Source organism: Heptranchias perlo, chromosome 13 (assembly GCF_035084215.1).
Source record: "Heptranchias perlo isolate sHepPer1 chromosome 13, sHepPer1.hap1, whole genome shotgun sequence".
In the NCBI taxonomy this organism is placed as follows: Eukaryota; Metazoa; Chordata; class Chondrichthyes; order Hexanchiformes; family Hexanchidae; genus Heptranchias; species Heptranchias perlo.
The window spans coordinates 31,729,674-31,756,489 of NC_090337.1; the positions used below are offsets into that span (position 1 = coordinate 31,729,674).

General features: G+C 41.4%; 1 protein-coding gene across 2 annotated transcripts in view; it reads left to right on the top strand.

The window, feature by feature from the left end:
• mfsd8l1 (major facilitator superfamily domain containing 8-like 1) overlaps window positions 1-26,816 on the top strand; it is a 68,364-nt gene that overhangs the window by 25,226 nt on the left and 16,322 nt on the right. For both annotated transcript variants that reach the window (XM_067995289.1, XM_067995290.1), the window contains exons 7-10: window positions 5,876-5,949; window positions 22,334-22,417; window positions 23,119-23,248; window positions 24,083-24,205. In XM_067995289.1, coding sequence (XP_067851390.1) covers window positions 5,876-5,949; window positions 22,334-22,417; window positions 23,119-23,248; window positions 24,083-24,205 — 411 coding nt within the window. The remainder of the gene's footprint in view (window positions 1-5,875; window positions 5,950-22,333; window positions 22,418-23,118; window positions 23,249-24,082; window positions 24,206-26,816) is intronic.

The window sequence follows — 26,816 nt, forward strand, 5'->3', positions numbered from 1 at the left end:
CTTTTTTAAAAGCAAAATACTTTGTTGCCTTTATAGCACTGTTTTTCATTATTTTACTTACTAAAATGGTAACACAAGATTAAGAATTTTTCTCAACTTTGTTTAAATTTCTATTTTAGTTTTACTGTGACATTTTTACTCTTTAAATTAATAAGGTTCATTTTTCAGTATCCATAATTCTACATTTTGAAATTAGAAAAGACTGGAACTATAATAGAATCCTGTTATGTGCAGAAATCAGGAAACACAAAAGTTGAATGTAAGCAGAGTTGCATTTACTAGTTGAATCAGAAAATCACTAACAGGCAGTCCATAATGGTAGACAAACTTGCATTTAGGACTATGGGCTTAAAAGAACTGCTTTAGTTTGTGTCATCTTTGGAGCAAAAACTCTAGGCTGCCACTTTAGAAGTAGGATTTTCAATAGCAGAGCTTTATGCTATGAAGTGTCCGGTTCCATTGAGCGTAAAGGAATGCTTCAATAGATTGGCAGCCAATATGCAGGCTGTACTTTGGAGAGTGGCACTACAAGGTATTCTAGCACAGCCATATGGAGCAACTTGCATACTTTACCAAACATTTACTGTTTTTGACACTATCTAAATGAGAGGGGCAGATATATTTTGCTGTAAATTCAAAGCAAGATAAGCCCTCTGCTTTTAAGAAGGATTAACGTCTACGTAGGCTACCTTCCTACATGGAGTGTAATGAATAGCACAGTAGCCGTCATTGGAAGTTTTCTTTTTCACTCTCTTTTTCCTTCTGTCCCGCTTTACAATTTAGTTGGGTTTGGCCTTTCTTGTGCTTTAAACACAACTCCTTTTCTCTGATGCTGCACACAATTTCATGTTAAAACTATTGGTTGCTTAACTGCTTTACAGTATATTAAAATTAATTGATTTGGTTTTCAATACTTGAAATTTAGTGTGTGGGTGATTAGCTTCTAAAAACATAAGAAATAGGAGCATATGGACCCTCGTGCCTGCTCCGCCATTCAATCGGATCACTGCTGATCTTCGACCTTTTGAAGAGGTGACTAAAGTAGTGGGCAGGGGAATATCAATGGATGTTATTTATATGGACTTCCAGAAGGCATTTGATAAGGTCCCACATAAGAGACTGTTAGCTAAGATAGAAGCCCATGGAATCGAGGGAAAAGTACAGACTTGGTTAGGAAGTTGGCTGAGCGAAAGGCGACAGAGAGTAGGGATAATGGGTAGGTACTCACATTGGCAGGATGTGACTAGTGGAGTCCTGCAGGGGCCTCAATTATTCACTATTTATTAACTACTTTAGATGAAGGCATAGAAAGTCTCATATCTAAGTTTGCCGATGACAGAAAGATTGGTGGCATTGTAAGCAGTGTAGATGAAAACATAAAATTACAAAGGGATATTGATAGATTAGGTGAATGGGCAAAACTGTGGCAAGTGGAATTCAATGTAGACAAATGTGAGGTCATCCACTTTGGATCAAAAAAGGATAGAACAGGGTACTTTCTAAATGGTAAAAAGTTAAAAACAGTGGATGTCCAAAGGGATTAGGGGTTCAGGTACATAGATCATTGAAGTGTCATGAACAGGTGCAGAAAATAATCAATAAGGCTAATGGAATGCTGGCCTTTATATCTAGAGTACAAAGGGGCAGAAGTTATGCTGCAGCTATACAAAACCCTGGTTAGACCGCACCTGGAGTACTGTGAGCAGTGCTGGGCACCGCACCTTCAGAAGGACATATTGGCTTTGGAGGGAGTGCAGCGTAGATTTACTAGAATGTTACCCAGACTTCAAGGGTTAAGTTACGAGGAGAGATTACACAAATTGTGGTTGTGTTCTCCAGAGTTTCGAAGGTTAAGGGGTGATCTGATCGAAGTTTATAAGATATTAAGGGGAACGGATAGGGTGGATAGAGAGAAACTATTTCCGCTGGTTGGGGATTCTAGGAGTAGGGGGCACAGTCTAAAAAATTAGAGCCAGACTTTTCAGGAGCGAGATTAGAAAACATTTCTACACACAAAGGGTGGTAGAAGTTTGGAACTCTCTTCCGCAAACGGCAGTTGATACTAGCTCAATTGCTAAATTTAAATCTGAGATAGATAGCTTTTTGGCAATCAAAGATATTAAGGGATATGGGCCAAAGGCAGGTATATGGAGTTAGATCACAGATCAGCCATGATCTTATCAAATGGCGGAACAGGCACGAGGGGCTGAATGGCCTACTCCTGTTTGTGTTCCAAACTCCACTTTTCTGCCTGATCCCCATATCCCTTGATTCTCCTATAGTCCAAAAATCTATCCATCTCAGCCTTGAATATATTCAATGACTCAGCATCCATAGCGTCTGGGGTAGACAATTCCACAGATTCAAAACTCTCTGCGTGAAGAAATTCCTCCTCATCTAAATCTTGAATGGCCGACCCCGTATCCTGCGATTATGCCGCTTAATTCTAGACTCTTTAGCTAGGGGAAACAGTGTCTCAGCATCTACCCTGTCAAGCCCCCTCATAACCTTATGTTTCAATGAGATCACCTCTCATTCTTCTAAACTGCAGAGAGTATAGGTCAATTCTACTCAACCTCTTTTCATAAGACAACCCTCTTATCCCAGTGCAATTGAGGTTCATTAGATTAATTCCTGCCTCTAAGGCAAGTTTATCCTTCCTTAGATAAGGAGACCAAAACTGTACGCAGTACTCCAGATGAGGTCTCACCAGTGCCCTGTACAACTGTAGTAAGACTTCCTTACTGTTGTACTCCAACCGCCTTGCAATAAAGGCCAACATGCCATTTGCCTTCCTAATTGCTTGCTGTACCTGCATACTAACTTTTTGTGTTTCTTGTACGAGGACACCAACTCTCTCTGAACGCCAACATTTAATAGGTTCTCACCGTTTGAAAAATATTCTGTTTTTCTATTCTTCCTACTGAAGTGAATAACCTTACATTTCCCCAGATGATACTCCATCTGCCATCTTCTTGCCCACTCACTTAATCTGTCTATATCCCTTTGCAGATTCTTTGTGTCCTCTTCACAGCTTACTTTCCCACCTAGCTTTGTATCGTCAGCAAACTTGGATACATTACACTCGGTCCCTTCATCTAAGTCATTATTATAGATCGTAAATAGCTGAGGCCCAAGCACCGATCCTTGCGGCACCCCACTAGTTACAGCCTGCCAACCTGAGAATGACCTGTTTATCCCTACTCTCCGTTTTCTGTCCTTTACCCAATCCTCTATCCATGCTAATATATTAACCCCAAATTCATGAGCCCTTCCCTTGTGTAACAACCTTTTATGTGCCACCTTTATCAAATGCCTTTTTAAAAATCCAAATATACAACGTCCACTGGTTTTCCTTTATCTACCCTGCTTGTTACATCCTCAAAAAACTCTTAGATTTGTCAAACACTATTTCCCTTTCATAGAACCATGTTGACTCTGCCTAATCGTTCTATGATTTTCTAAGTGCCCTGTTACCACTTCTTTATTAATTGATTCTGGCATTTTCCCGACAACCGATGTCAGGCTAACTGGCTCGTAGTTCCCTGTTTTCTCTCTTCCTCCCTTCTTGAATAGCGGGGTTACATTTGCTATCTTCCAATCCACCGGGACCGTACCTAGATTCTGGAAGATCATAACCAATGCATCCACTATCTCTGCGGTCACCTCTTTTAGAACTCTCTGATGTAGGCCATCAGGTCCAGGGGATTTGTCAGCTTTTAGTCCCATTGGTTTGTCCAGTACTTTTTCTCTACTGATATTAATTGTTTTAAGTTCCTCACTCTCATTTACCCCTTGGTTCCCCATTATTTTTGGTATGCTTTTTGTATCTTCTACTGTGAAGACAGTTACAGAATATTTGTTTAATGCATCTGCCATTTCCTGATTTCCCCATTATAATTTCTCCTGTCTCGGCCTCTAGGGGACCAGCGTTTACTTTTGCTACGTTCTTCCTTTTTATATACTTGAAGCTCTTACAATCCGTTTTTATATTGCTTGCTAGTTTGCTTTCATATTCTATTTTCTCCCTTTTTTTAATCAATTTTTTTGGTTGTCCTTTGTTGGATTCTAAAACTCTCCCAATCCCCAGGCTTATTTCTCTTCTTGGCAACATGTATAGGCCTCTTCTTTCAATCTAATACTCTCCTTAACTTCTTTAGTTAGCCATGGGTGGATCACACTTCCTGTGGAGTGTTTTTACCTCTCGATGGAATTTGTTGAAAATATTGAAATATTTCTTTAAATGTTTGCCATTGCTTTTCAACTGTCAAACCCTTTGATTTAATTTCCCAATCTACCTTTGACAACTTGCCCCTCATACCTATGTAAATGGCTTTATTTCAGTTTCATACTCTAGTTTCTGATTTAAGTATGTTACTTTCAAACTCTATGAAATTTTATCATATTATGGTCGCTCTTCCCCAGAGGTTCTTTTACTATGAGATTACTAATTAACCCTGTCTCATTACACAATACAAGATCTAAAATAGCTGTTCCCTAGTTGGTTCCATGACGTATTGCTCTAGGAAACCATCTCAAATACATTCCATGAACTTGTGTAGAAGTTCTTTGCAGGGCCTACACATGTATTTCTGAATGGTAAAAAGAACTTCAGAGATAACTGCCTGGAGATGCTGTTATGGGCAGCGAAGGGGCAATCGCATGACCTCAGCCCAATTATTCTTAAAAGGATAGGAATCTAGTATGTATTTGTTTTTATTTTCCTAGGTGGATGAATTTAGCTATTTGTAAATTTATATACAGATAAAAGACTAATATTAAAAGTGAGATCTGTTTCTTCATTTTTGTATGTTAAGTATCATAGCTGGTTGTAGTCAGAGACCTCAATAAAGAGAAAAGACATTTCAATTGTCTGATGTTTGTTGAGAACACAGAAAAAGCTGGAGATTTTGAACTGGTATGATAATGGATAAGATAGAGCTTTCCTGTGGTTTATGTATTCCAACAAGCCTTTAGACATCATGATGAATAATTGCACATCAGTTTTATTCTTAGATTTCATTTATCATTTTCCATTGTCCTTGGGATCCTGTGTTTTTGGCAGTCTCAATGTGCCACCTTGTGGACAAAAGATTTTTCTACATGTATGATGGGCGATCTTCTCATATATAAAGTTGCTTTATTTCTTAGCAAATATTTGTAGTAAACTTTTTTAATGTCTGTAAAATAAAACTCTCAGGTATTTTGGTCCTCAAACTGTCTTTTTTAAAGAAACTATTCTATAATTTAAAATTTAATTTCTCACTAATTCTCAGGATAGTTTCCCTGAAATTATTTTTCATTTCAAATGAATATAATAGTTCCCAATCACCACAATCAAGAGTTTTGATTTCTGTCTAGATCATATTGAGTAACAGGTGTAATACAGTATTACACCTATCAAGTCTGTCCCTGCAAAATGAACTGCTATGAAATTGGTATTGAATTGTGTAGTTGCAGTGTTCTAAAAGCAGCTTTTTAAGATGGTCAGCCTAGCATTAATTTATAATGAACGTCAGCAATTTTGAATCAAATTAAAACAAAAAAAATCTTTGAGAAAAACGATAAATTGAATTTTTTGTTGCATTCAGACACAGTGGGGGAGAGGAGAGGAGAGGAGAGGGAGAGAATGACTAGCCTATTTCTCAACCATAACATTTCTTTGCAAAATTAATCTGTGTATGTGCCGTCTTCACCGCCTGAGCAGTAATTTGGCAGAGGCGATCGCCTGCTTATTATAGAACCTATCTGATTTTTCATTTCATTGAAATTACTGCCCAGGTGGTGAAAACGAATATTTACCCCACTGTCTCTTATTGAAATTTCCAGTTATTTTAAATTCAGTATATAATCAGTGTTTCTTTTTCTATTTCAGAGTACCTACGAGAGGAAGTGGTGGTTGTCCTCACTGCACAATTCATTACGCTTTTCAATCAGACTGCTTTAGAGGTATGCAACACTCAAGTAGAATTAACCAGAACATTCATTTTGAATTGGATGTAACCTATTTGTCCCATAGGTTTAAGATGACATTTGCCAATTAAAGCTCTACTTAGCAGTTTATGGGTTACTTTGTACGTTCATGGGTTGGTTGCTTCAGTAAAGCAGATGTAGCTCAATGATGGATAGTGGAGCTGTTGTGGAACAGGCATTTAATTCTGTACACTTGTATTTATCAGCTGTATGTGGTCAATCCTTTTTACTTTTCCTTTATAAATTATCAATTTCAAATACCAATTTGCAATATGGAAAAGTATATATCGTGTATAAAGAATTCACATAAAACAGTTCTTAATGAGTTTTGTTGTGTTCTCATATTACTGATTTTATATTTTTAAAGGAGTTTTTATTTTGGGGAGGGCAGGGTATACTTTTGATCTAAGATATTTTCCCTCTCCCAAACAGTCATTTTAAGCATCCTGATGCATTGTATAAGTAAAGCCTAGTTTGGTTCTGATCCTTCATCATATAAAACCCCATTGTGTCAGTTAAGTTATGTTCTCTGTTCTTCATGGTACCCAGGTTACATATATAGTTACATATGGTAACCTATATGAAATTTATATTTCCTTGGAAGCAGGAGGCCTGTCTAACTTTTTGAATTTCCAGCAGAAACTATTTGCTCTTCTCATTTCGATTTAATGTTTAAGAAACCTATACAAATGACTCTAGCTGTTCTGCAGATGTCTTATACTGCCACATTGCAAAGGACAGTCTACTTACTACCCATTGGTCTACAATGTATTCCTGGTAATTCAGTCATTTTTGCACTAAAAAAAAATCATCCAAAAACTTGAATAAAGCCAAGTTGAAATTGAGAGCTTAAAATGAATTATTGGATACTTTGAATGAAGAGGAATATGCTCTGGAGTGTTCTAAGACACTATGTAGAACCTTACACTTCAACTGCTAGCACAGATTGGTTGTGCAATAATGTTAGTAATAGGAAACTACACTTTATGTAAAGCAGAAACATTTTGAACCTGAAATAATTAAATTGAATGCTATAATGCCATATCTTATTAATGTTTTGTAGGAAAGATTGTTTGAGGTACTTTTTAAAAAAAAACACATCTAAAAAGGCCATTTGTTCTGCATAGTGTTGATCCCTTTTCTGAATGGAATGCTGTTAGACAAGTTTCTCATCAATGTCAAAAATAGTCAAGTATATTTAGAAATATTTTTAAAGTCTTATCCTGTAAAGTTAAAGTTAATATTTACAACATTAAATATGTACTAAAATACTGAAGTTGGCTCTCTTGATTGTTAAGCATAATGTACTGAGCCAGTGATACAGATCAGGTTTGATTTTCTCCCATTTGTGTGGAGTTTGTTTTATTTTAAATGCACAGATAACTACATAGCCAGCGAAAGCCCAGATCTGTGCTTCATGCAGTTTCACTTTTGGTTTTGTTGAAGTATACCCTGAACGGTAAGACCCTTGAATGTGCAGAAACATGGGGCTCTAAAAGAACATATGTATCTGGGCGTCACCATTCTATGACACACTCATACCTGCAGCTGCACACTTCTACCACTAAATGGTACCACATACTTCAGAGGCTGCAGATCCCCATACCTTCAAAAATAGAATTTGCATTTATATAGTACCCTTTCATAACGTCAGGATGTCCCAAAGTGCTTCACAGCCGATGAATTATTTTTGTATTGGTTGAGTTATAAATATTGGCCAGGAGACCTCCCCTGCTCTTCTTCGAATAGTGCCATGGGATCTTTTACATCCACCTGAGAGGGCACACAGGATATCTGCATAACGTCTCATCCAAAAGATGGCAGCTCTGACAGTGCAGCACTCTTATTACTGCTCTGAAGTGTCAGCCAAGATAATGTCCTCAAGTCTCTAGAGTGGCACTTGAACCCACAACCTTTTTAGCTCAGATGTGAGCGTGTTACGACTGAGCTAAGGCTGACTCTATTTTTCTGTTTATAATATAGACATTATGGGCCCGATATTAGCACCCGCTATCTGGTGCGTCCCTGGCGGGGTGGGGTGGGGGGGGGGGGGGGCTCTGAAAATCGGGGAATCCCGGAGCGGGTCGGGAGCCTGGCTCCAACCCGCCCACTTCCGGGTTCCCCACAGATGCGCTGACGTGCATGCGCTGCCCCCGCATTTGGGATTCCCGCAGGCAATTAAAGCCGGTGGGGTGCCACTTGACAGTTTTTATGTAGGTATTTCAGGTCGTTAACAGACCTGATTAAGGGAATATTTCAGGAGGGGTGGGATTTTACAAACAACTAGGACTGTTTCCCGTACTGGGAGAAACACTCCCAGTTGAAATGGACGTGTTGCAGCTATCAGCCTGTGGCAGCTGCAAAGGTCCATTTGACAGGTTGGTGGGGGGTGGGGGGGGGGGGGGGGAAAGAGACCCTCACTCATTGCAGGAGGCCACTCTGTCACTTTGGACAAAGTTTGACCTCCACCACCCTCCTCCCAACAATCAAATTCTCCAACTTGCACACTTACCCCGGGGTCCAGATACATGTACCTACCTTGTGGACCTCCTCAGATGTACATCTTCTGGATGGGGGCCGCCGTATCTGCAGTCATGACCTCCTCGGAGGGCAAACATCATCGCTGGCCACGCCGTCCACCTCTGACACGTGGAGCACAGCAGGAGGGAGGGCAACCACAGAGAGAGATGCTTCGCAGAGGGCACTACCCTCGCCACAGGGTCCACGGACAGAGGCTCCGCTTCCTGGACCTCTCTGAGCAGCAGTGCACATGGAGGCTCAGAGTCACTCGACATGTAGTCATGGACATCTGCAGCCTCCTTCATGCCGAGCTACTCCCGGCTGGCCCGAGCACCATCTTCTTACCTGTCGCTGTCAAAGTCACCACTGCCCTCGACAACTTCTCCGCATCCTGCCAGGGGGCCACCGGGAACATCGCCGACATCTCAGTCGTCTGCACAAAAGAGTCCTGTAAATACACCTACACCCACTCTGCAGTGATACAATGGGTGGCATCAGGTGTGGGTCTTCATTGTGATCCTCAGGGAAGGGCATTATTGCACAAACCAGACAAGATTCGCAAAGACGTGGCAGTAGTGGTGCCAATATAATATGTGATGTGAGTTGGTCAGAAATTCAATATAAGTAAAAACCATGACAAACCCTCAAACACCCTTGTGCATCCCCTTCATGCTCACGACACGTTTGCCTTACGCTTCCTACTGCACATATGTGATGCATGTCCTGTGGCTGCAGCACAGGTAGTGGCAGGTTGAGTGAGGCTGACTGTGAGAGATGCATGAGAGGGTGAGTATGAGATAGAGCCATGAGATTGTATGAGGATTGGGTTGAGTGGTAGTGGCGGGATGAGTACTGGCGAGGTGAGTAAATGCAGGTAAGATGAGGATGAGGTTTGAATGGGTGTGAGGGGTGATGTGACAGAGTAGTGTTGGCAGTGCAGAAGGAGATGTGGGGTGGGGGCGGTGATGTGGCAGAGGGAGTGTAGGGGAATGAGTAAGTGTACTCACTTTGGCTGACCTACTTAGGGCATTGCAGCACCTCCTGCACTGTATGCAGGTGGGCGATATGTTGGTGGTGCAGGTGACCTCCTCTGCCACCTCAAGCCAGGCCTTCTTGGTGGCAGAGGCAGGCAGCTTCCTCCCGCCCGCCAGGGGGAAGATCTCTGTCCTCCCCCTCCTCCTCACCCCATCTAATGATACCTGGAGTGAGGCATCATTAAACCTGGGAGTAGCCTTCCCCCTGGGCTGCTCCATGCTGTAATTTTTCCTATTTCTTGCAGCATCAGTCAGTGGAGGACTGCCCCTTTTAAATAGAGCTCCTCCAGCTGACAGACCTTACTGCGCATGCGCAGTCAGCCCGCGCGCAGCTCAGCAGCGGGGAACCCGGAAGACCAGGTAAGTGGATCCAATTAGGCTGCGATCGTGCGCGGGGCAGACAGATTTCACCGGGCGCGTTACCCACGCGCCCAATTGCCCCCCCCCCCCGCTGCCATCCTAATATCGAGCCCTATAAGAGGAGAGATTGAGAAAACTGTATAGTTGCAGGTGTCTTTCCTCCACAGGAAATGTGTGTCTATCTTTGCCTGTTAAATTGGGAATGGGGAAGCATTCCTTCTTGGCATTTCAGTGTAGTTTAAGGATCAATTGTTTGATAGGAATTCAGTGCTGGTGTGCCCAGAAGTGTACGAGTGTATCTCGTGTCACAAATTCATTCAGTGGATCCTGGGTTTGTGACAGCTCATTTAAATAGTTATTCATAGCTTCCAATGCTGATTGGACCTTGCAGGTTGAAGGACTGATTACCCAGTGCAACAACAAATTCAGAACTATTGCTATGACTTTAAGACTTTTGTACTGCATTGGAATATGACTGAAAGTAGTGCAAGGGAGGACGGAGGTCTTTCCCTTTACATAGCGAACCCTGGAATTGATTTTGAGAGAAGTGCAGCAAAGGAGAGTTTAATTTGCATTGCAGTATCTTGGCATGGCATAAATTGTCAAATCACGTTTGTTACAAGGAATGTGTTGCTGATATCATTTGTAATGCTTGTTCCTTTTGTGCTTCAACGAGTGTCGCTGAGGAGCAGCCAACTGCACGAGCAGAGGATGCTGAGCCTATTACCTCATAGCACCCAGCAGCTTTCTTCTTCTTGCAAGCACCAAGACAGGAATATCTACTCTGGTGGAATTCAGATTTAGACTTAGAGGTTAGAGTGCACTGTGACTGAGGATGAGCAGGTGAAGCATTAAAGCCGGAGCAAGCTGGTCAGAGGGCTACGTTACAGCCACCTTCAGCTTCTGTGTTGCAGTATTGGTGAAATTCAGGGTCTGCATACAAAATAATGCAATTTTCTAGCCACCATCAATTCATTGAGTCATTCGAGAATATACAGAGTACCCTCCAAGGTATGGAAGCCATACAATGCACTGGTATTTGATCACATAACAGATCTACAGCCATCTGCAACGAAGCAGCCCTTAACCAAGATTCTAAGCAGAGCTGTGGATTCTTCAGGCTTTAAGTGATGCTATGGGAGCCTTGGGGACCAATGTCCATGAATCTGACCTATCTGGATTTGCATTAGTGAGGAATGAGCTGAAGTGTGACCTGATCTGTGGCTTCAAAAGCCTCAATGCAACCCTTCAATTTGCTCTAATGCAAATCACAGTACATAAGAACATTAGAAATAGGAGCAGGGGTAGGCCCTACGGCCCCTCAAGCCTGCTCCACTATTCAATCAGATTAATTTTTTTTTCCCCTAGAGTCCAAAAATCTATCCATCTCTGCCTTGAATACATTCAATGACTTAGCATCCACAGCCCTCTGAGGTAGAGAACTCCAAAGATTCACAACCCTCTGCATGAAGAAATTCCTCCTCATCTAAGTCGTGAATGGCCAACCATTTATTCTGCGACTATGCCCCTAGTTCTAGACTCTCTAGCTAGGAGAAGCAATCTCTCAGCATCTACCCTGTAAAGCCCCCTCGTAATCTTGTATGTTTCAATGAGATCACCTCTCATTCTTCTAAACTCCAGAGAGTATAGGCCCATTCTACTCAACCTCTCTTCAGAAGACAACCCTCTCATCCCAAGAATTAATCTAGTGAACCTTCATTGCACCGCCTCCAAGGCAAGTATATCCTTCCTTAGATAAGGAGACCAAAACTGTACGCAGTACTCCAGGTGAGGTCTCACTAAAGCCCTGTACATCTGTAGAAAGACTTCCTTACAATAAAGGTCAACATGCTATTTGCTTTCCTAATTGCCTGCTGCACCTGCATACTAACTTTGTGTTTCTTGTACGAGGACACCCAAGTCCCTTTGAACACCAACATTTAATAGTTTCTCACCATTTAAAAAATATTCTGCTTTTCTATTCTTCCTACCAAAATGAATAACCTCACATTTCCCCACATTATACTCCATCTGCCACCTTCTTGCCCACTCACTTAACCTGTCGATATCCCTTTGCAGACTCTGTGTCCTCCTCACAGTTTACTTTCCCATCTAGCTTTTCATCGTCAGCAAACTTGGATACATTACACCCAGTCCCTTCATCTAAATAATTAATATAGATTGTATTCTAAGGAAATTCAATGCACACTGAAGGAGTGTCCAGCAGCTTGGCAAGACTAGGCATAGATAAGGCTGCTGCTTCGCAGGGTAATTTAACATTCATTGCACTCAGATGCTATAATTAAGTGATCCATGTTGTGGTCTTTACAGTGTGTACATGACTCCTTTCTTACCCAGTATGTGAGAAGCCCAACAAGAGAGGATCTAGTTACGGGAAATAAACCAGAACAGATAAGTGAAGTAAGCATAGGAGAACATCTCGGCAATAGCAATCATAACATAATAAGGTTTAAAATAATGATTGAGAAAGACATAAGTAAGACAAAGACCAAAGTAATAGTAGCGAAGTAGGTACAGCACAGGAGGAGGCCATTTGGCCCGTCGTGCCTGTGCCAGGTCTCAAAGAGCTATCCAATTAGTCCCATTTCTCTGCTCATTCCCCATAGCCCTGTAATTTTTTTTACTTCAAGTATTTATCTAATTCCCTTTTGAAAGTTACTATTGAATCTGCTTCCACCACCCTTTCAGGCAGGGCATTCCAGATCACTACAACTTCCTGTGTTCTTAAAAAAAGAAAATGTTTCCTTATGTCGCCTCTGGCTCTTTTGCCGATCACCTTAAATATGTGTCCTTGGGCTACCGACCCTTCTGTCACTGGAAACAGTTTCTCCTTATTTACTCTGTCAAAACCGTTCATGATCATTAACACCTCTCCCCTTAACCTTCTCTGTTCTAAGGAGAACAACCCCAGCTTCTCCAGTTTATCCACAAAACTGAAGTCCATCATCCCTGGTACCATTCTAGTAAATCTCTTCTGCACCAGCTCTAAGGCCTTCACATCCTTCCTAAAGTGTGGTGCCCAGAATTGAACACAGTACTCCAGCTGAGGCCTAACCAGTGTTTTATAAAGGTTTGGCATAACTTCCTTGCTTTTGTACTCTGTGCCTCTGTTAATAAAGCCCAGGATCCCATATGCTTTTTTAAAAGCCTTCTCAACTTGTCCTACCACCTTCAAAGATTTGTGTGCGTGCATCCCTAGGACTCTCTGTTCCTGCACCCCCTTTAAAATTGTACCATTGAGTTTATATTGCCTCTCCTCATTCTTCCTACCAAAATGCATCACTTCACACTTCTGTGTTAAATTTCATCTGCCATGTGTCTGCTCATTTCACCAGTCTATCTATGTCCTCCTGAAGTCTGTTATTATCCACCAGATTGTTTACTAAATTTCCGAGTTTTGTGTCATCTGCAAACGTTGAAATTATACCCTCTATATTCAAGTCCAGGTCATTAATATAAGAACATAAGAAATAGGAGCAGGAGTAGGCCAATCGGCCCCTCGAGCCTGCTCCGCCATTCAATAAGATCATGGCTGATCTGATCCTAACCTCAAATCTAAATTCATGTCCAATTTCCTGCCTGCTCCCCGTAACCCCTAATTCCCTTTACTTCGAGGAAACTGTCTATTTCTGTTTTAAATTTATTTAATGATGTAGCCTCCACAGCTTCCTGGGGCAGCAAATTCCACAGACCTACTACCCTCTGAGTGAAGAAGTTTCTCCTCATCTCAGTTTTGAAAGAGCAGCCCCTTATTCTAAGATTATGCCCCCTAGTTCTAGTTTCACCCATCCTTGGGAACATCCTTACCGCATCCACCCGATCAAGCCCCTTCACAATCTTATATGTTTCAATAAGATCGCCTCTCATTCTTCTGAACTCCAATGAGTAGAGTCCCAATCTACTCAACCTCTCCTCATATGTCCGCCCCCTCATCCCCGGGATTAACCGAGTGAACCTTCTTTGTACTGCCTCGAGAGCAAGTATGTCTTTTCTTAAGTATGGACACCAAAACTGTATGCAGTATTCCAGGTGCGGTCTCACCAATACCTTATATAACTGCAGCAATACCTCCCTGTTTTTATATTCTATCCCCCTAGCAATAAAAGCCAACATTTCGTTGGCCTTCTTGATCACCTGCTGCACCTGCATACTAACTTTTTGATTTTCTTGCACTAGGACCCCCAGATCCCTTTGTACTGCAGTACTTTCCAGTTTCTTGCCATTAAGGTAATAACTTGCTCTCTGATTTTTCCTGCCAAAGTGCATAACCTCACATTTTCCAATATTGTATTGCATCTGCCAAATCTCCGCCCACTCACCCAGCCTGTCTATATCCCCTTGTAGGTTTTTTATGTCCTCCTCACTCTCCACTTTCCCTCCCATCTTTGTATCATCTACAAACTTTGATATGTTACACTCGGTCCCCTCCTCCAAATCGTTAATATAGATTGTAAAGAGTTGGGGACCCAGCACCGACCCCTGCGGAACACCACTGGTTGCCAGTCCGAGAATGTACCATTTATCCCAACTCTCTGCTTCCTGTTAGATAACCAATCCTCCACCCATGCCAGAATATTACCCCCAATCCAGTGATTCTTTATCTTGAGCAATAATCTTTTATGTGGAACCTTGTCGAATGCCTTCTGGAAGTCTAAATACACTACGTCCACTGGTTCCCCTTTATCCACCCTGTACGTTATATCCTTAAAGAACTCAAGCAAATTTGTCAGACATGACTTCCCCTTCGTAAAGCCATGCTGACTTTGTCCTATTAAATTATGTTTATCCAAATGTTCCGCTACTGTCTCCTTAATAATAGACTCCAAAATTTTACCCACCACAGATGTTAGGCTAACTGGTCTATAATTTCCAGCCTTCTGCCTACTACCCTTTTTAAATAAGGGTGTTACATTAGCAGTTTTCCAATCTGCCGGGACCTTTGCCAAGTCCAGAGAATTTTGGAAAATTATTACCAAAGCGTCCACAATCCCTACTGCCACTTCCCTCAAGACCCTAGGATGTAAGCCATCAGGTCCAGGGGATTTATCAGCCTTGAGTCCCATTAATTTACTGAGTACCAATTCCTTAGTGATTTTAATCGTATTTAGCTCCTCCCCCACAGAGCCCCCTGTTTGTCCAGTGTTGGGATATTCTTAGTGTCCTCTACCGTAAAGACTGAAACAAAATATTTGTTCAGCATTTTTGCCATCTCCATGTTTCCCACCATTAATTTCCCAGTCTCATCCTCTAAGGGACCTATGTTTGCCTTAGCCACCCTTTTTCTTTTTATATAACTGTAGAAACTCTTGTTATCTGTTTTTATATTTTTTGCTAATTTATTTTCATAATCTATCTTCCCTTTCTTAATCAATCCTTTAGTTACTTTTTGCTGTCTTTTTGAAGACTTCCCAATCTTCTATCCTCCCACTAAGTTTGGCTACCTTATGTCCTTGTTTTTAGTCGGATACTATCCTTAATTTCCTAACTTAGCCATGGATGGCTGTCATTTCTTTTACACCCTTTTTTCCTCGGTGGAATATATATTTTTTGAAAGTTGTAAAATAACTCCTTAAATGAACACTACTGTTCATGTACCGTCTTACCCTTTAATCTATTTTCCCAGTCCACTTTAATCAATTCCGCTCTCATACCATCATAGTCTCCTTTATTCAAGCTCAGTACGCTTGTTTGAGAACCAACCTTCTCACCCTCTAATTGGATATGGAATGTAACCATGTTATGGTCACTCATTCCAAGGGGATCCTTAACTAGGACATTATTAATTAATCCTGGCTCATTACACAGGACCAGGTCCAAGGTTGCTTGCCCCCTTGTAGGTTCAGTTACATACTGCTCAAGAAATCCATCCCTAATACACTCAATAAACTCTTCCTCAAGGCTGCCCTGCCCAATTTGATTTGTCTAGTTAAAATCCCCCATAATTATAGCTGTTCCCTTATTACATGCCCCGACTATTTCCTGATTAATACTTCTTCCAGCAGAGTTGCAACTATTAGGAGGCCTATATACTACGCCCACGAGTGTTTTTTTCCCCTTATTATTCCTTATCTCTACCCAAACTGTTTCATTATCCTGATCCTTTGTCCCAATATCATTTCTCTGCATTAGTGATTCCTTCCTTTATTAACATAGCCACCCCACCTCCCCTTCCTTCCTGCCTGTCCTTCCTGATTGTTAAATACCCTGGCATATTTAATTCCCAGTCGTTGTCACCCTGCAGCCATGTTTCTGTAATGGCCACAAGATCATACCCATACGTAGTTATTTGTGCCGTTAACTCATCCATTTTGTTACGAATGCTACGTGCATTCAGATAAAGAACTTTCATATGTTTTGTGACACTTCGTTCCTGCTTTTTCCTTTTTTAACACTTTACTTTTTACTCCATACCTTCTGTCCCTTCCTGACACGCTTTCCTCTGTCTCCCTGCTCAGGTTCCCAACCCCCTGCCACAGCTTTGATGCTGGGTTAATTGCCTTACGCCTTCTAGTTTTTATTTTATCTGTCGTGCCTAAAGTACACTTTCTTTCCACTGCTCTACGCTTTTCCCTTTCACTTGTTCTTGAACAACTGTTCGTACTATTTGTATTGTAGATTTCCCCTGGGTCTTCCCCTCTCTTGCTGCTCTCCACTTTATTCCCTTCTGACTCCCCGCTCAGGTTCCCATCCCCCTGCCACTCTAGTTTAAACCTTCCCCAACAGCACTAGCAAACACCCCCGCGAGGACATTGGTCCCGGTCCTGCTCTGGTGTAACCCGTCCCACTTGTACAGGTCCCACCTTCCCCAGAACTGGCCCCAATGTCCCAGGAATCTAAATCCCTCCCTCCTACACCACCCCTGCAGCCACGCATTCATCCTGTCTATTCTCCTGTTCCTATACTCACTAGCACGTGGCACTGGTAGTAATCCTGAGATCACTACCTTTTGAAGTCCTGCTTTTTAATTTATCTCCTAACTCCTTAAATTCACCTTGCAGGACCCCATCCCTTTTTTTAACCTATGTCGTTGGTACCAATATGGACCACGACTACTGGCTGTTCACCCTCCCCCTCCAGAATGCCCTGCAGCCGCTCCGTGACATCCTTGACCCTAGCACCAGGGAGGCAACATACCATCCTGGAGTCACGTTTGCGGCCGCAGAAACGCCTATCTGTTCCCCTTACAATTGAATCCCCTATCACTATAGCCCTGCCACTCTTCTTCCTCCCCTCCTGTGCAGCAGAGCCACCCGTGGTGGCCCGAACCTGGCTCTTGCTGCTTTCCCCTGATAAGTCATCTCCCCCAACAGTATCTAAAGCAGAATATCTGTTTGAGAGGGAGATGGCCCCAGGGGACTCCTGCTCTACCTGCCTAGTCCTTTTACTCTGCCTGGCGGTCACCCATTTCCTTTCTACCTGCGTAATCTTTACCTGCGGTGTGACCACCTCACTGAACGTGCTATCCACGATAGTCTCAGCATCGCGGATGCTCCACAGTGAATCCACCCACAGCTCCAGCTCCGAAAGACGGTTAGCCAGTAGCTGCAGCTGGACACACTTCCTGCACACATGGTCGCCAGGGACACTGGTAGTGTCCATGACTTCCCACATAGTGCAGGAGGAGCAGATCACGGGTGCGAGCTGTGCTGCCATGACTTGCCTTAGACTCTCAGATTCTCCTCCCGCTCTCGGTCTCTCCTTTTATACTGTGCTCACCTCTCGGACTCTCCTGCCTCACCTGTGATGTCGCACAGTAGTTGTCTCTTGTTGCAGGTCTGCTGCTGCTTTTATTCCCCAATCTCAGTCTTCTACTCTCAGATCCACTGCCGTTCTGGGGGAAAAAGTTAGGAAAAGCAAGGCAAAGCAGCACCTCCTTCCCCCACTGCACTGAACTCCCACACATACCAAACTCTCAGCAGTTCACACTGTGTTGTCCGTACACCGTGCTGTTCGCACTGACAGGCCCCTGTATTTCTACAGTTTGTGACTCAGATGAGTCAGGCCTGCCCCACCTTCAGGTACCAGTTTAATCTAGCTAACCAATTAACTTGCTACAGCAGCTCTCTGCTGAAGCCTGACAGAAACTTAAAAATTTAAACTTTAAAATTGAACTTAAACAGTTGAAAGCAATATGCACTAGATTTTAGAGATTAACCCTTAAACTCCCACACGTACCAAACTCTCAGCAGTTCACACTGTGTTGTCCGCACACCATGCTCTAAATTTATCAAAAAGAGCAGTGGTCCTTATACTGACCCCTGGGAAGCACCACTGTATACTTCCCTCCAGTCTAAAAAAAACAGTTCACCACTACTCTTTGCTTTTTGTCCTTTAGCCAATTTTATAATCCCATGGGCTTTAATTTTGCTAACAAGTCTATTGTGTGGTGCTTTATCAAATGCCTTTTGAAAGTCCATCTACCCAACATCAACTGCACCACCCTCATCAACCCTCCCCGTTACTCCAGCAAAGAACTCAATCAAGTTAGTCAAACACGATTTTCCTTTAACAGATCCGTGCTGACTTTTATTTATTAGTCCATACTTTTCCAAGTGCCAATTAATTGTGTCCTGGATTATCGTGTCTCAAAGTTTCCCCACCACCGACATTAGGCTGACTGACCCGTAATTGCCTGGTTTATCCCTCTTCCCTTTTTTGAAAAGGGGTGTAACATTTGCAGTCCTCTGGCACCGTCCCCATATCTAAAGAAGATTGGTAGATTGTGGCCAGAGCCTCCGCAATTTCCACTTTTACTTCCTTCAGTAACCTAGGATGCATCCCATCTGGACCAGGTGACTTTGAGTACTGCCAACCTTTTAAGTACCTCCTCTTTATCTATTTTTATCCTATCCTATTGCTACTACCTCCTCCCTCTTCGCACCTGTCTTCAGTAGAGAAGTATCGTTTAGTACCTCAGCCATACCCTCTACCACCACAAGAAGATCTCCTTATTTGTCCCTAATCGGCCCCACCCGATAGATTTGGAATAAAGCTAATTTTCAGGGGATGAGAGTGAAACTAGATCAGGTAAACTGGAAAAAAATTTTGACACAGAATTAGAACAGCAGTGGATAATATTCAAAATGGTGATCAATAGAGTTCAGGAGAAATATATTCCTTTTTAAAAAGCAGGAACAAACTAGCCAATAATGAAATACCATAGATGAGTACAATTGAAAATAATGTAAAAGGCATACTCTCAGTACATAGACAATAAAGGAAAGGATGACAAAAGGGAATACAAAGAGGTTAGGAAAGAAGTCAAAAGAACAATCAGGAAAGCAAAGAGGAACTACGAGATTAAATTATCAACGAATATGAAAAGAAATAGTAAAGTATTCTACAGACACATAAATAACAAAGAAAATGTGAATAGGGATAAGGCCACCAAGGGATGCACAAGATAAACTCACAGGTAACAACAGCAAGATGGCAGAAATATTGAATAGTTACTTTGCTGCCATATTTACCAGGGAAACTAACAAGGTGGGCAGGATATTCGAAGAAGAGATTGAAAAAGATATTAAAACACTTAAGATAGAAAGGGAGGAGATAAGCTGTGGGAGGATAAGACGCCTGGTTCAGATGGATTGCATCCGCGAATAATATAAATTAGAGAAGCAATAGCAGAGGCGCTATTGCATATATATAAAAATTAATTAGAAAAGGAAATAGTGCCATAGGACTGGCGGACAGCTAATGTTATTCCTATATTTAAAAAGGGAGATAGATCTAGTCCAGGGAACCATAGACCAGTTAGCTTGGTGATAGGAAAGATAATGGAATCTTTACTCGAAGATGTAATAGAAAGAGATCTAGAGAATGAAAATATAATCGAGTAGTCAGCATGGATTTCAGAAGGGAAAGTCATACCTGACCAACATAATTGAATTCTTGAAGAAGTAACAAAGTTTAGACAAAGGTAATGTAGTAGATGCAATATATTTGGATTTTCAAAAGGCCTTCGATAAGGTACCACATTGTGGACTCATGGCTAGGTTCAGAATATGTGAAGTCAGGGGACAGGTAGCTGAATGGATAGCAAGCTGGCTACAAAACAGAAAACAGAGTAAGGGTTAAGGGTAGTTACTCCAACTGGCAAAAGGTGGGAAGTGGTGTTCCACAGGGATTAGTGCTGGGACCACTTGTTCACAATTTACATTAATGATTTGGATTCGGGAATCGGAAGTACAATTTCAAAATTTGTGGACGACACAAAATTGGGGGTGTAGTTAATACAAAGGAAGAATGTGTCAAAATGCAAGAGGTCATTAATAAACTTGCAGAATGAGCGTGTAATTAGCAAATGAATTTCAATATAGATAAGTGTGAGGTGGTGCATTATGATAGAATAAGGTGGTCTAGGGATAATAAGAGTCTAAATGGGATAGAGAAGCAAAGGGATCTAGGGGTACAGATACACAAATCACTAAAAGTAGCAACGCAGGTTAATAAGGCCAAAAAACAGGCAAATCCAGCTCTGGGCTCATTTTTTAGAGGGATAGAATTGAAAAGCAAAGAAGTTATGCTAAACTTATATAGGACTCTGGTTAGACCACACTTGGAGTATTGTGCACAGTTCTGGTCTCCATATTATAGAAAAGATGTAGAGACATTGGAGAGGGTGCAAAAAAGATTCACAAGTATGATATCGGAACTGAGAAGATATCCTTATCAGGAAAGGCTGAACAGGCCGGGACTCTTCTTTAGAAAAGAGAAGGCTGAGGGGTGACCTGATCTTTAAGATAATGATGGGGTAGACCTAGAGAAAATGTTTCTACGTAAGGGGAGTCCAAAACTTGAGGTCATCAGTATAAGAGGAAGCTAGATAAGAACATGATGGAGAATGGAGTAGAATGGTACCCTGATAGGGTCAGATGAAGTAGGGAGGGAGGAGACTCATGTGGGGCATTAATGCCGGCATTGATCAGTTGGGCTGAATGGCCTGTTTCTGTGCTGTAGTTTCGATGTAACTCAATGTAACAAAGACAGAGCATGCCTAATCTTAATATGCCTATAGTATGATCTATTTCTATCTTTGTGGAAGCATATTTTCTTTAACTGTGGGGTTTGTGAAATTTGCACTGGTGTTCTCAGTCATAGCTCGAGGGTCTCCCTGGTCGCACAGATTAATCTATTTAATCCAGATATTTCATTTAAATGGTGGTGGTGTAAACTGTTGTAGGATAAATATCATGGCAGCTTCCAAAATACCTGGAATCCAGCAACATGATGTGGTGCTGATGGTCAGACATGCCCTATGTGAATTGAATTGAACTACTTCCTATTTGTAAACTCATTAGGATTGGAGAAAAGAGCTCATAAGACCACATTGCGTCCATCCATGAGATCCTGCACTCTCAGGAATGCAGCCATCCTGAAAAAGTGCAGAGCTTGCTCCTGTTGCTCGCAGCTTTCTGTGAGAAAAGTGATAGTCATTAATTTTTACTTGCATAGTAAATGCAGGGGTGCACTGAAGTTCGGCTGGTCTGATAGATGCCATTTGAAGCAGCTTTAAAAGATCTAATTTGCATAGATACTCAAGGCATTGATGACTTTCACCATCATGGACAGAGGTATCTCAGTCCTGCAAAGACAGCGCAGTTTTGAGATTGGTTCCCCGCTGAAACAGCAGAGTTTTGTATGAGCAGAAGTTAAAGTGGACGATAACTGACCAGCCACGAAAATATTGGAATAATTGAGCTTGGAAATGACAAAGGGCTGGGTGAGGAATGATCATCTTGTATTTTGGAAACTTCAGGTTTTTGCTAGATGTGAATAGGGAGAAATTATGATTGGTTATTTTCTATTTTTCTTATTCACCAATCAGCGATTTAACAAATGAGAAAAAAATGAACGTGTTCATTAGATGAGCGTAGAGGTGCATGATAGATAAAATAAATGTTTTTTTTTATGTTTTGAGACTGTTATCTGTGAGTGATCCCAAGTCAGTAATGTAAATGAGAGTTCTTATAGTGGGAAAGCAAAACCTTAAAGTTGTTTACAATATAACTGCCGCCACCGCCCCCCACCCCCCATTTGAACTCAGGGATTCAATTATTGCCTTTCGATTATTATGGTGTCGTGTTTTCATTTTTTTTGTGCTAGCAGCAGCCCTCGTGCAGTTAGTGACTACAAGTGTGTGATAATGTCCGTACTTAATGGCAAATGATTTACCACAAAGTTATCCAAAATTTTTAAAAATGTAATTACCACAGTAAATATATAAATTTGGTAGTTACTAGACGGTCTTGTAGTTCTTATCTGTAACAACTGAAATAACAAAGCTTCAAATTTCTATGTACTATTATTTGAAATTTTTCTGTGCAGCTGTTTGAAGTTTTACATATGTTGTACGGTTATGCCTTTTAAAATAAAATCTGTTCAATGTACTTAAGTTTTATAATGCTGTATTTTCATTCTAGACAATGGTCACCCCTATCACACAAAAGTATTTCAACTTTGGTGAATTGGAGAACAGTTTGATGTACTGTATATGTGGTGTAGAAGTAAGTCAAATTGTAATTCAAAGTCATGATACAGTATTGTGGATTTAACATTTGATAAACAATCATCAATAGAGTAGATTTACACTTTGTAGAGTCATTTCAGAAGAGTTGGGGTGATCCGGCTCTAGAGAGAAGTGAAATGATTCTTTGGAAAAGATAGTCTTGTACCATGTAACTACTGCATGCTGTCAACCAGAACACTTGTTAAACCTACCTGGAGTTGATTTAAATACATTGACAATGTGGATGCTGCCACCCTCACTGCTTAAATCATTAGCTGCAGTAAAAATACAACCTTTGGATGTAATCAAAATCTTCATTACTTGGAGCTTTATTTGGCTCCATGCCGCTGTACTGCGTGCAACCTTGTCCACAAGATCTCTTAAGACTAAACAAAATGGGAATTTAGTGCTTTAATAATATTTGGATTATCGGATGATTTAAATTAAGCAACTTTGAATTAAGATTAGACAATTCTTTAAAGTTATTGGTAGTTACCAGATATATCTCACTCTTGGGATCACATCTGAATTTGTACTACATTCCCATTATTGCATACTCATAATTTGGAAATCTACCAGATGTTTGACCTAAATGGAAAGAAAATTACAATCTAAATACAGAAATTGTCCATTGTGGCATTTAAAATTAACTACACTAGCATTTTTGGTGTTAAAATATCAATTTTCCTTTTTTTTTAGGTAATAGTTGGGTTCTTTCTTGTGAGGTGGCTAAGCACTAAGTTTGCAGACCGAGTAATCCTGGCAGTGGGTCTGATCATATGCAACATTTCTTGTATTTGGTGTTTAATCTTCCTGGCAAACCCCAAAGGTAACAATTCTGTTGCATTTGTGCCATTTTATTAATGTCCTTCATTAGGTTTTCTAGGATAAAACATTTCTTGAGCAAACTATAATCTGTAGCATAGAAAGTAATTTCTCTAAGATGATGTATGCCCATTGCTTCCTCCAAGTAAGTTAAAGTTTAATCCTTGGGTGATTGACATTTAGGAATGTTATTGAATTGGAATTACTATCAATAAATTTCACATAGCCCTTACAATTAAAGTGGACTCAAATAAGATGAAATGAGTGCTTCTGTTCTCTGATGTTGATCAGGTAGATTGCAGAATAAGCCTCAATGGTGTATCTGATAATTTTGCATGTATAATCATATGAATTAGTGAAAAATATCTAACCATTTTTGCCCTATTGTTTTGATTTAAAACAATCCTGTTGAGCACACACAGGTGCTAATTCTTGGTATACTACCATGAAACACACTGGTAAGCTTCACAATTATATATTATGACTATATATTTTGTTTCCTGATGGAGTGGCAAAGTGCTGCTCCAGGTTTCCAGTGCCCCTTTAGCTCTGTGGGTGCTTGGCTCCATTATGCAAATTAGCCCATCCCTTGGAATAGTTTCAGGGTCGTCAGTACAGGTAGGCACCCTGACTGCCACACTTCTGGCAGCACAGTTCCCAGACCAATAGTTTTACTCGAGGGTCATATATCCATAACGCCTGCTTCTCCCTTTAGTGTTTTCCAAACTCATAAATAGCAACCTTATTGTGTCCAATTATCCATGAATTTATACGTACTCTTCAGTAGTTACTGGCCTGGTTTCTAACGGTGTGATCCTCTTGTCTTTTTTCTTTGCAGGGAGTTTTGCCATTTTGTTATCGGAGTTTGTGGTAGGTGTGTTTCTCCAAATTCTGGGGTTGCCTTTTGTTGCCGTTTCTCAAGTATCTTTGTTTTCAAAAGTTACAGCAGAGAAAACACAAGGTCAGTTGGGTGTGATTTCCCTCCCCCTGCCTTTTTGTGATAAGTGTTTAGATTGGAAGTAGGTTTTAATGTGCCCCAACTGCTACACAGCTTTACATAATGTTTATAGCATAGCTGATTTGCTGTGGCATGTAGGACTGGGAATTATGGTATGCATTTTACATTGATGATACATTTTTATTAAGCAATTATTTCTAAAATCCTTTTAACAACATTGTATGATGCACATCTTTGAAGGCAATACAAACAATATAATATGAATTTGAAAGCTACACAGCCTTTTTACTAATTTAGACCAAGGAAGACCAGATATGTCATGCCTGACCCAAAGAAACATCATCAGGAGTGGGGCTGTTCACTGATTATTTCACAGTGATCCTCTCCATTCCCAACTCCTCTGATAATGAAATAGCCCATGCCAGTCTACAGCAGGACCTGGATAATATTCAGGCCTGGTCTGACATGTGGCAAGTAACATTTGTGGCACCTAAGTAACAGGTAATGATAGTCTCGAATGAGAGAAAGCCCAGTCCCCCACATAGAATCATAGAAAAGTTACAGCATGGAAGGAGGCCATTCGGCCCATCAAGTCCTCAACAGCTGTATGCAAGAGCAATCTAGCTAGTCCCACTCCCCCACCATATCCCTGTAGCCCTGCAAATTGTTTCAAGTACTTATCCAGTTCCTTTTGAAGGCCATGATTGAATCTGCCTCCAACCACCCCCTTGGGCAGTGCATTCCAGATCCTAACCACTTGGTGTGTTTTTTTAAAAAAAAGCTTTTCCTCATTTCCTCTTTGTCCTCTGGTTCTTGACCCTTTTGCCAATGGGAGCAGTTTCTCTCTATCTACTCTGTCTGGACCCTTCATGATTTTGAATACCTCTATCAAATCTCCTCGCAACCTTCTCTGCTCCAAGGAGAACAACCCCAGCTTCTCCAGTCTGTGCACGTAACTAAAGTGTCTTATCCCTGGAATCATTCCAGTAAATCTCTCTAAGGCCTTCACATCTTTCCTAAGTGCGGTGCCCAGAAATGGACACAATACTCCAGTTGTGGCCGAACCAGTGTTTACCACCATCTACATCTTGGGGATACCCATTGATCAGAAGCTTTACCAGACTAGCCATTTCAAAACCATGGCTACAAGGGCAGAGTAGAAGCTGGGTACTCTGCGACAAGTTGCTCACCCCTGACCCCTCAAAGCCTATCTCACATCTACAAAGCTCCAGTCAGTACTAACATAGGAACAGGAGTAGGCCATTCAGCCCCTCGTGCCTGCTCTGCCATTTGATAAGATCATGGCTGATCTGTGATCTAACTCCATATACCTGCCTTTGGCCCATATCCCTTAATACCTTTGGTTGCCAAAAAGCTATCTATCTCAGATTTAAATTTAGCAATTGAGCTGGTATCAATTGCTGTTTGCGGAAGAGAGTTCCAAACTTAGAAATGTTTTCTAATCTCGCTCCTGAAAGGTCTGGCTCTAATTTTTTAGACTGTGCCCCCTACTCCTAAAATCCCCAACCAACAGAAATAGATTCTCTCTATCCACCCTATCCGTTCCCCTTAATATCTTAAAAACTTCGATCAGATCACCCCTTAACCTTCGAAACTCTGGAGAATACGACCCTAATTTGTGTAATTTCTCCTCGTAACTTAACCCTTGAAGTCTGGGTATCATTCTAGTAAACCTATGCTGCACTCCCTCCAAGGCCAATATGTCCTTCCGAAGGTGCGGTGCCCAGAACTGCTCACAGTACTCCGGGTGCGATCTAACCAGGGTTTTGTATAGCTGCAGAATTACTTCTGCCCCCTTGTACTCCAGTCCTCTAGATATAAAGGTCAGCATTCCATTAGCCGCCTTGATTATTATCTGCACCTGTTCATGACACTTCAATGATCTATGTACCTGAACCCCTAAGTCCCTTTGGACATCCACTGTTTTTTTAACTTTTTACCATTTAGAAAGTACCCTGTTCTATCCTTTTTTGATCCAAAGTGGATGACCTCACATTTGTCTACATTGAATTCCATTTGCCACAGTTTTGCCCATTCACCTAATCTATCAATATCGCTTTTGTAATTTTATGTTTTCATCTACACTGCTTACAATGCCACCAATCTTTGTGTCATCGGCAAACTTAGATATGAGACTTTCTATGCCTCATCTAAGTAGTTAATAAATATTGTGAATAATTGAGGCCCCTGCAGGACTCCACTAGTCACATCCTGCCAATGTGAGTACCTACCCATTATCCCTACTCTCTGTCGCCTTTCGCTCAGCCAACTTCCTAACCAAGTCTGTACTTTTCCCTCGATTCCATGGGCTTCTATCTTAGCTAACAGTCTCTTATGTGGGACCTTATCAAATGCCTTCTGGAAGTCCATATAAATAACATCCATTGACATTCCCCTGTCCACTACTTTAGTCACCTCTTCAAAAAATTCAATCAGGTTTGTCAGGCACGACCTACCTTTTACAAATCCATGCTGGCTCTCCCTGATTAACTGAAACTTCTCGGTGTTCAGTCACCCTATCCTTAATTATAGACTCCAGCATTTTCCCTACAACAGATGTTAGGCTAACTGGTCTATAATTCCCCGGTTTCCC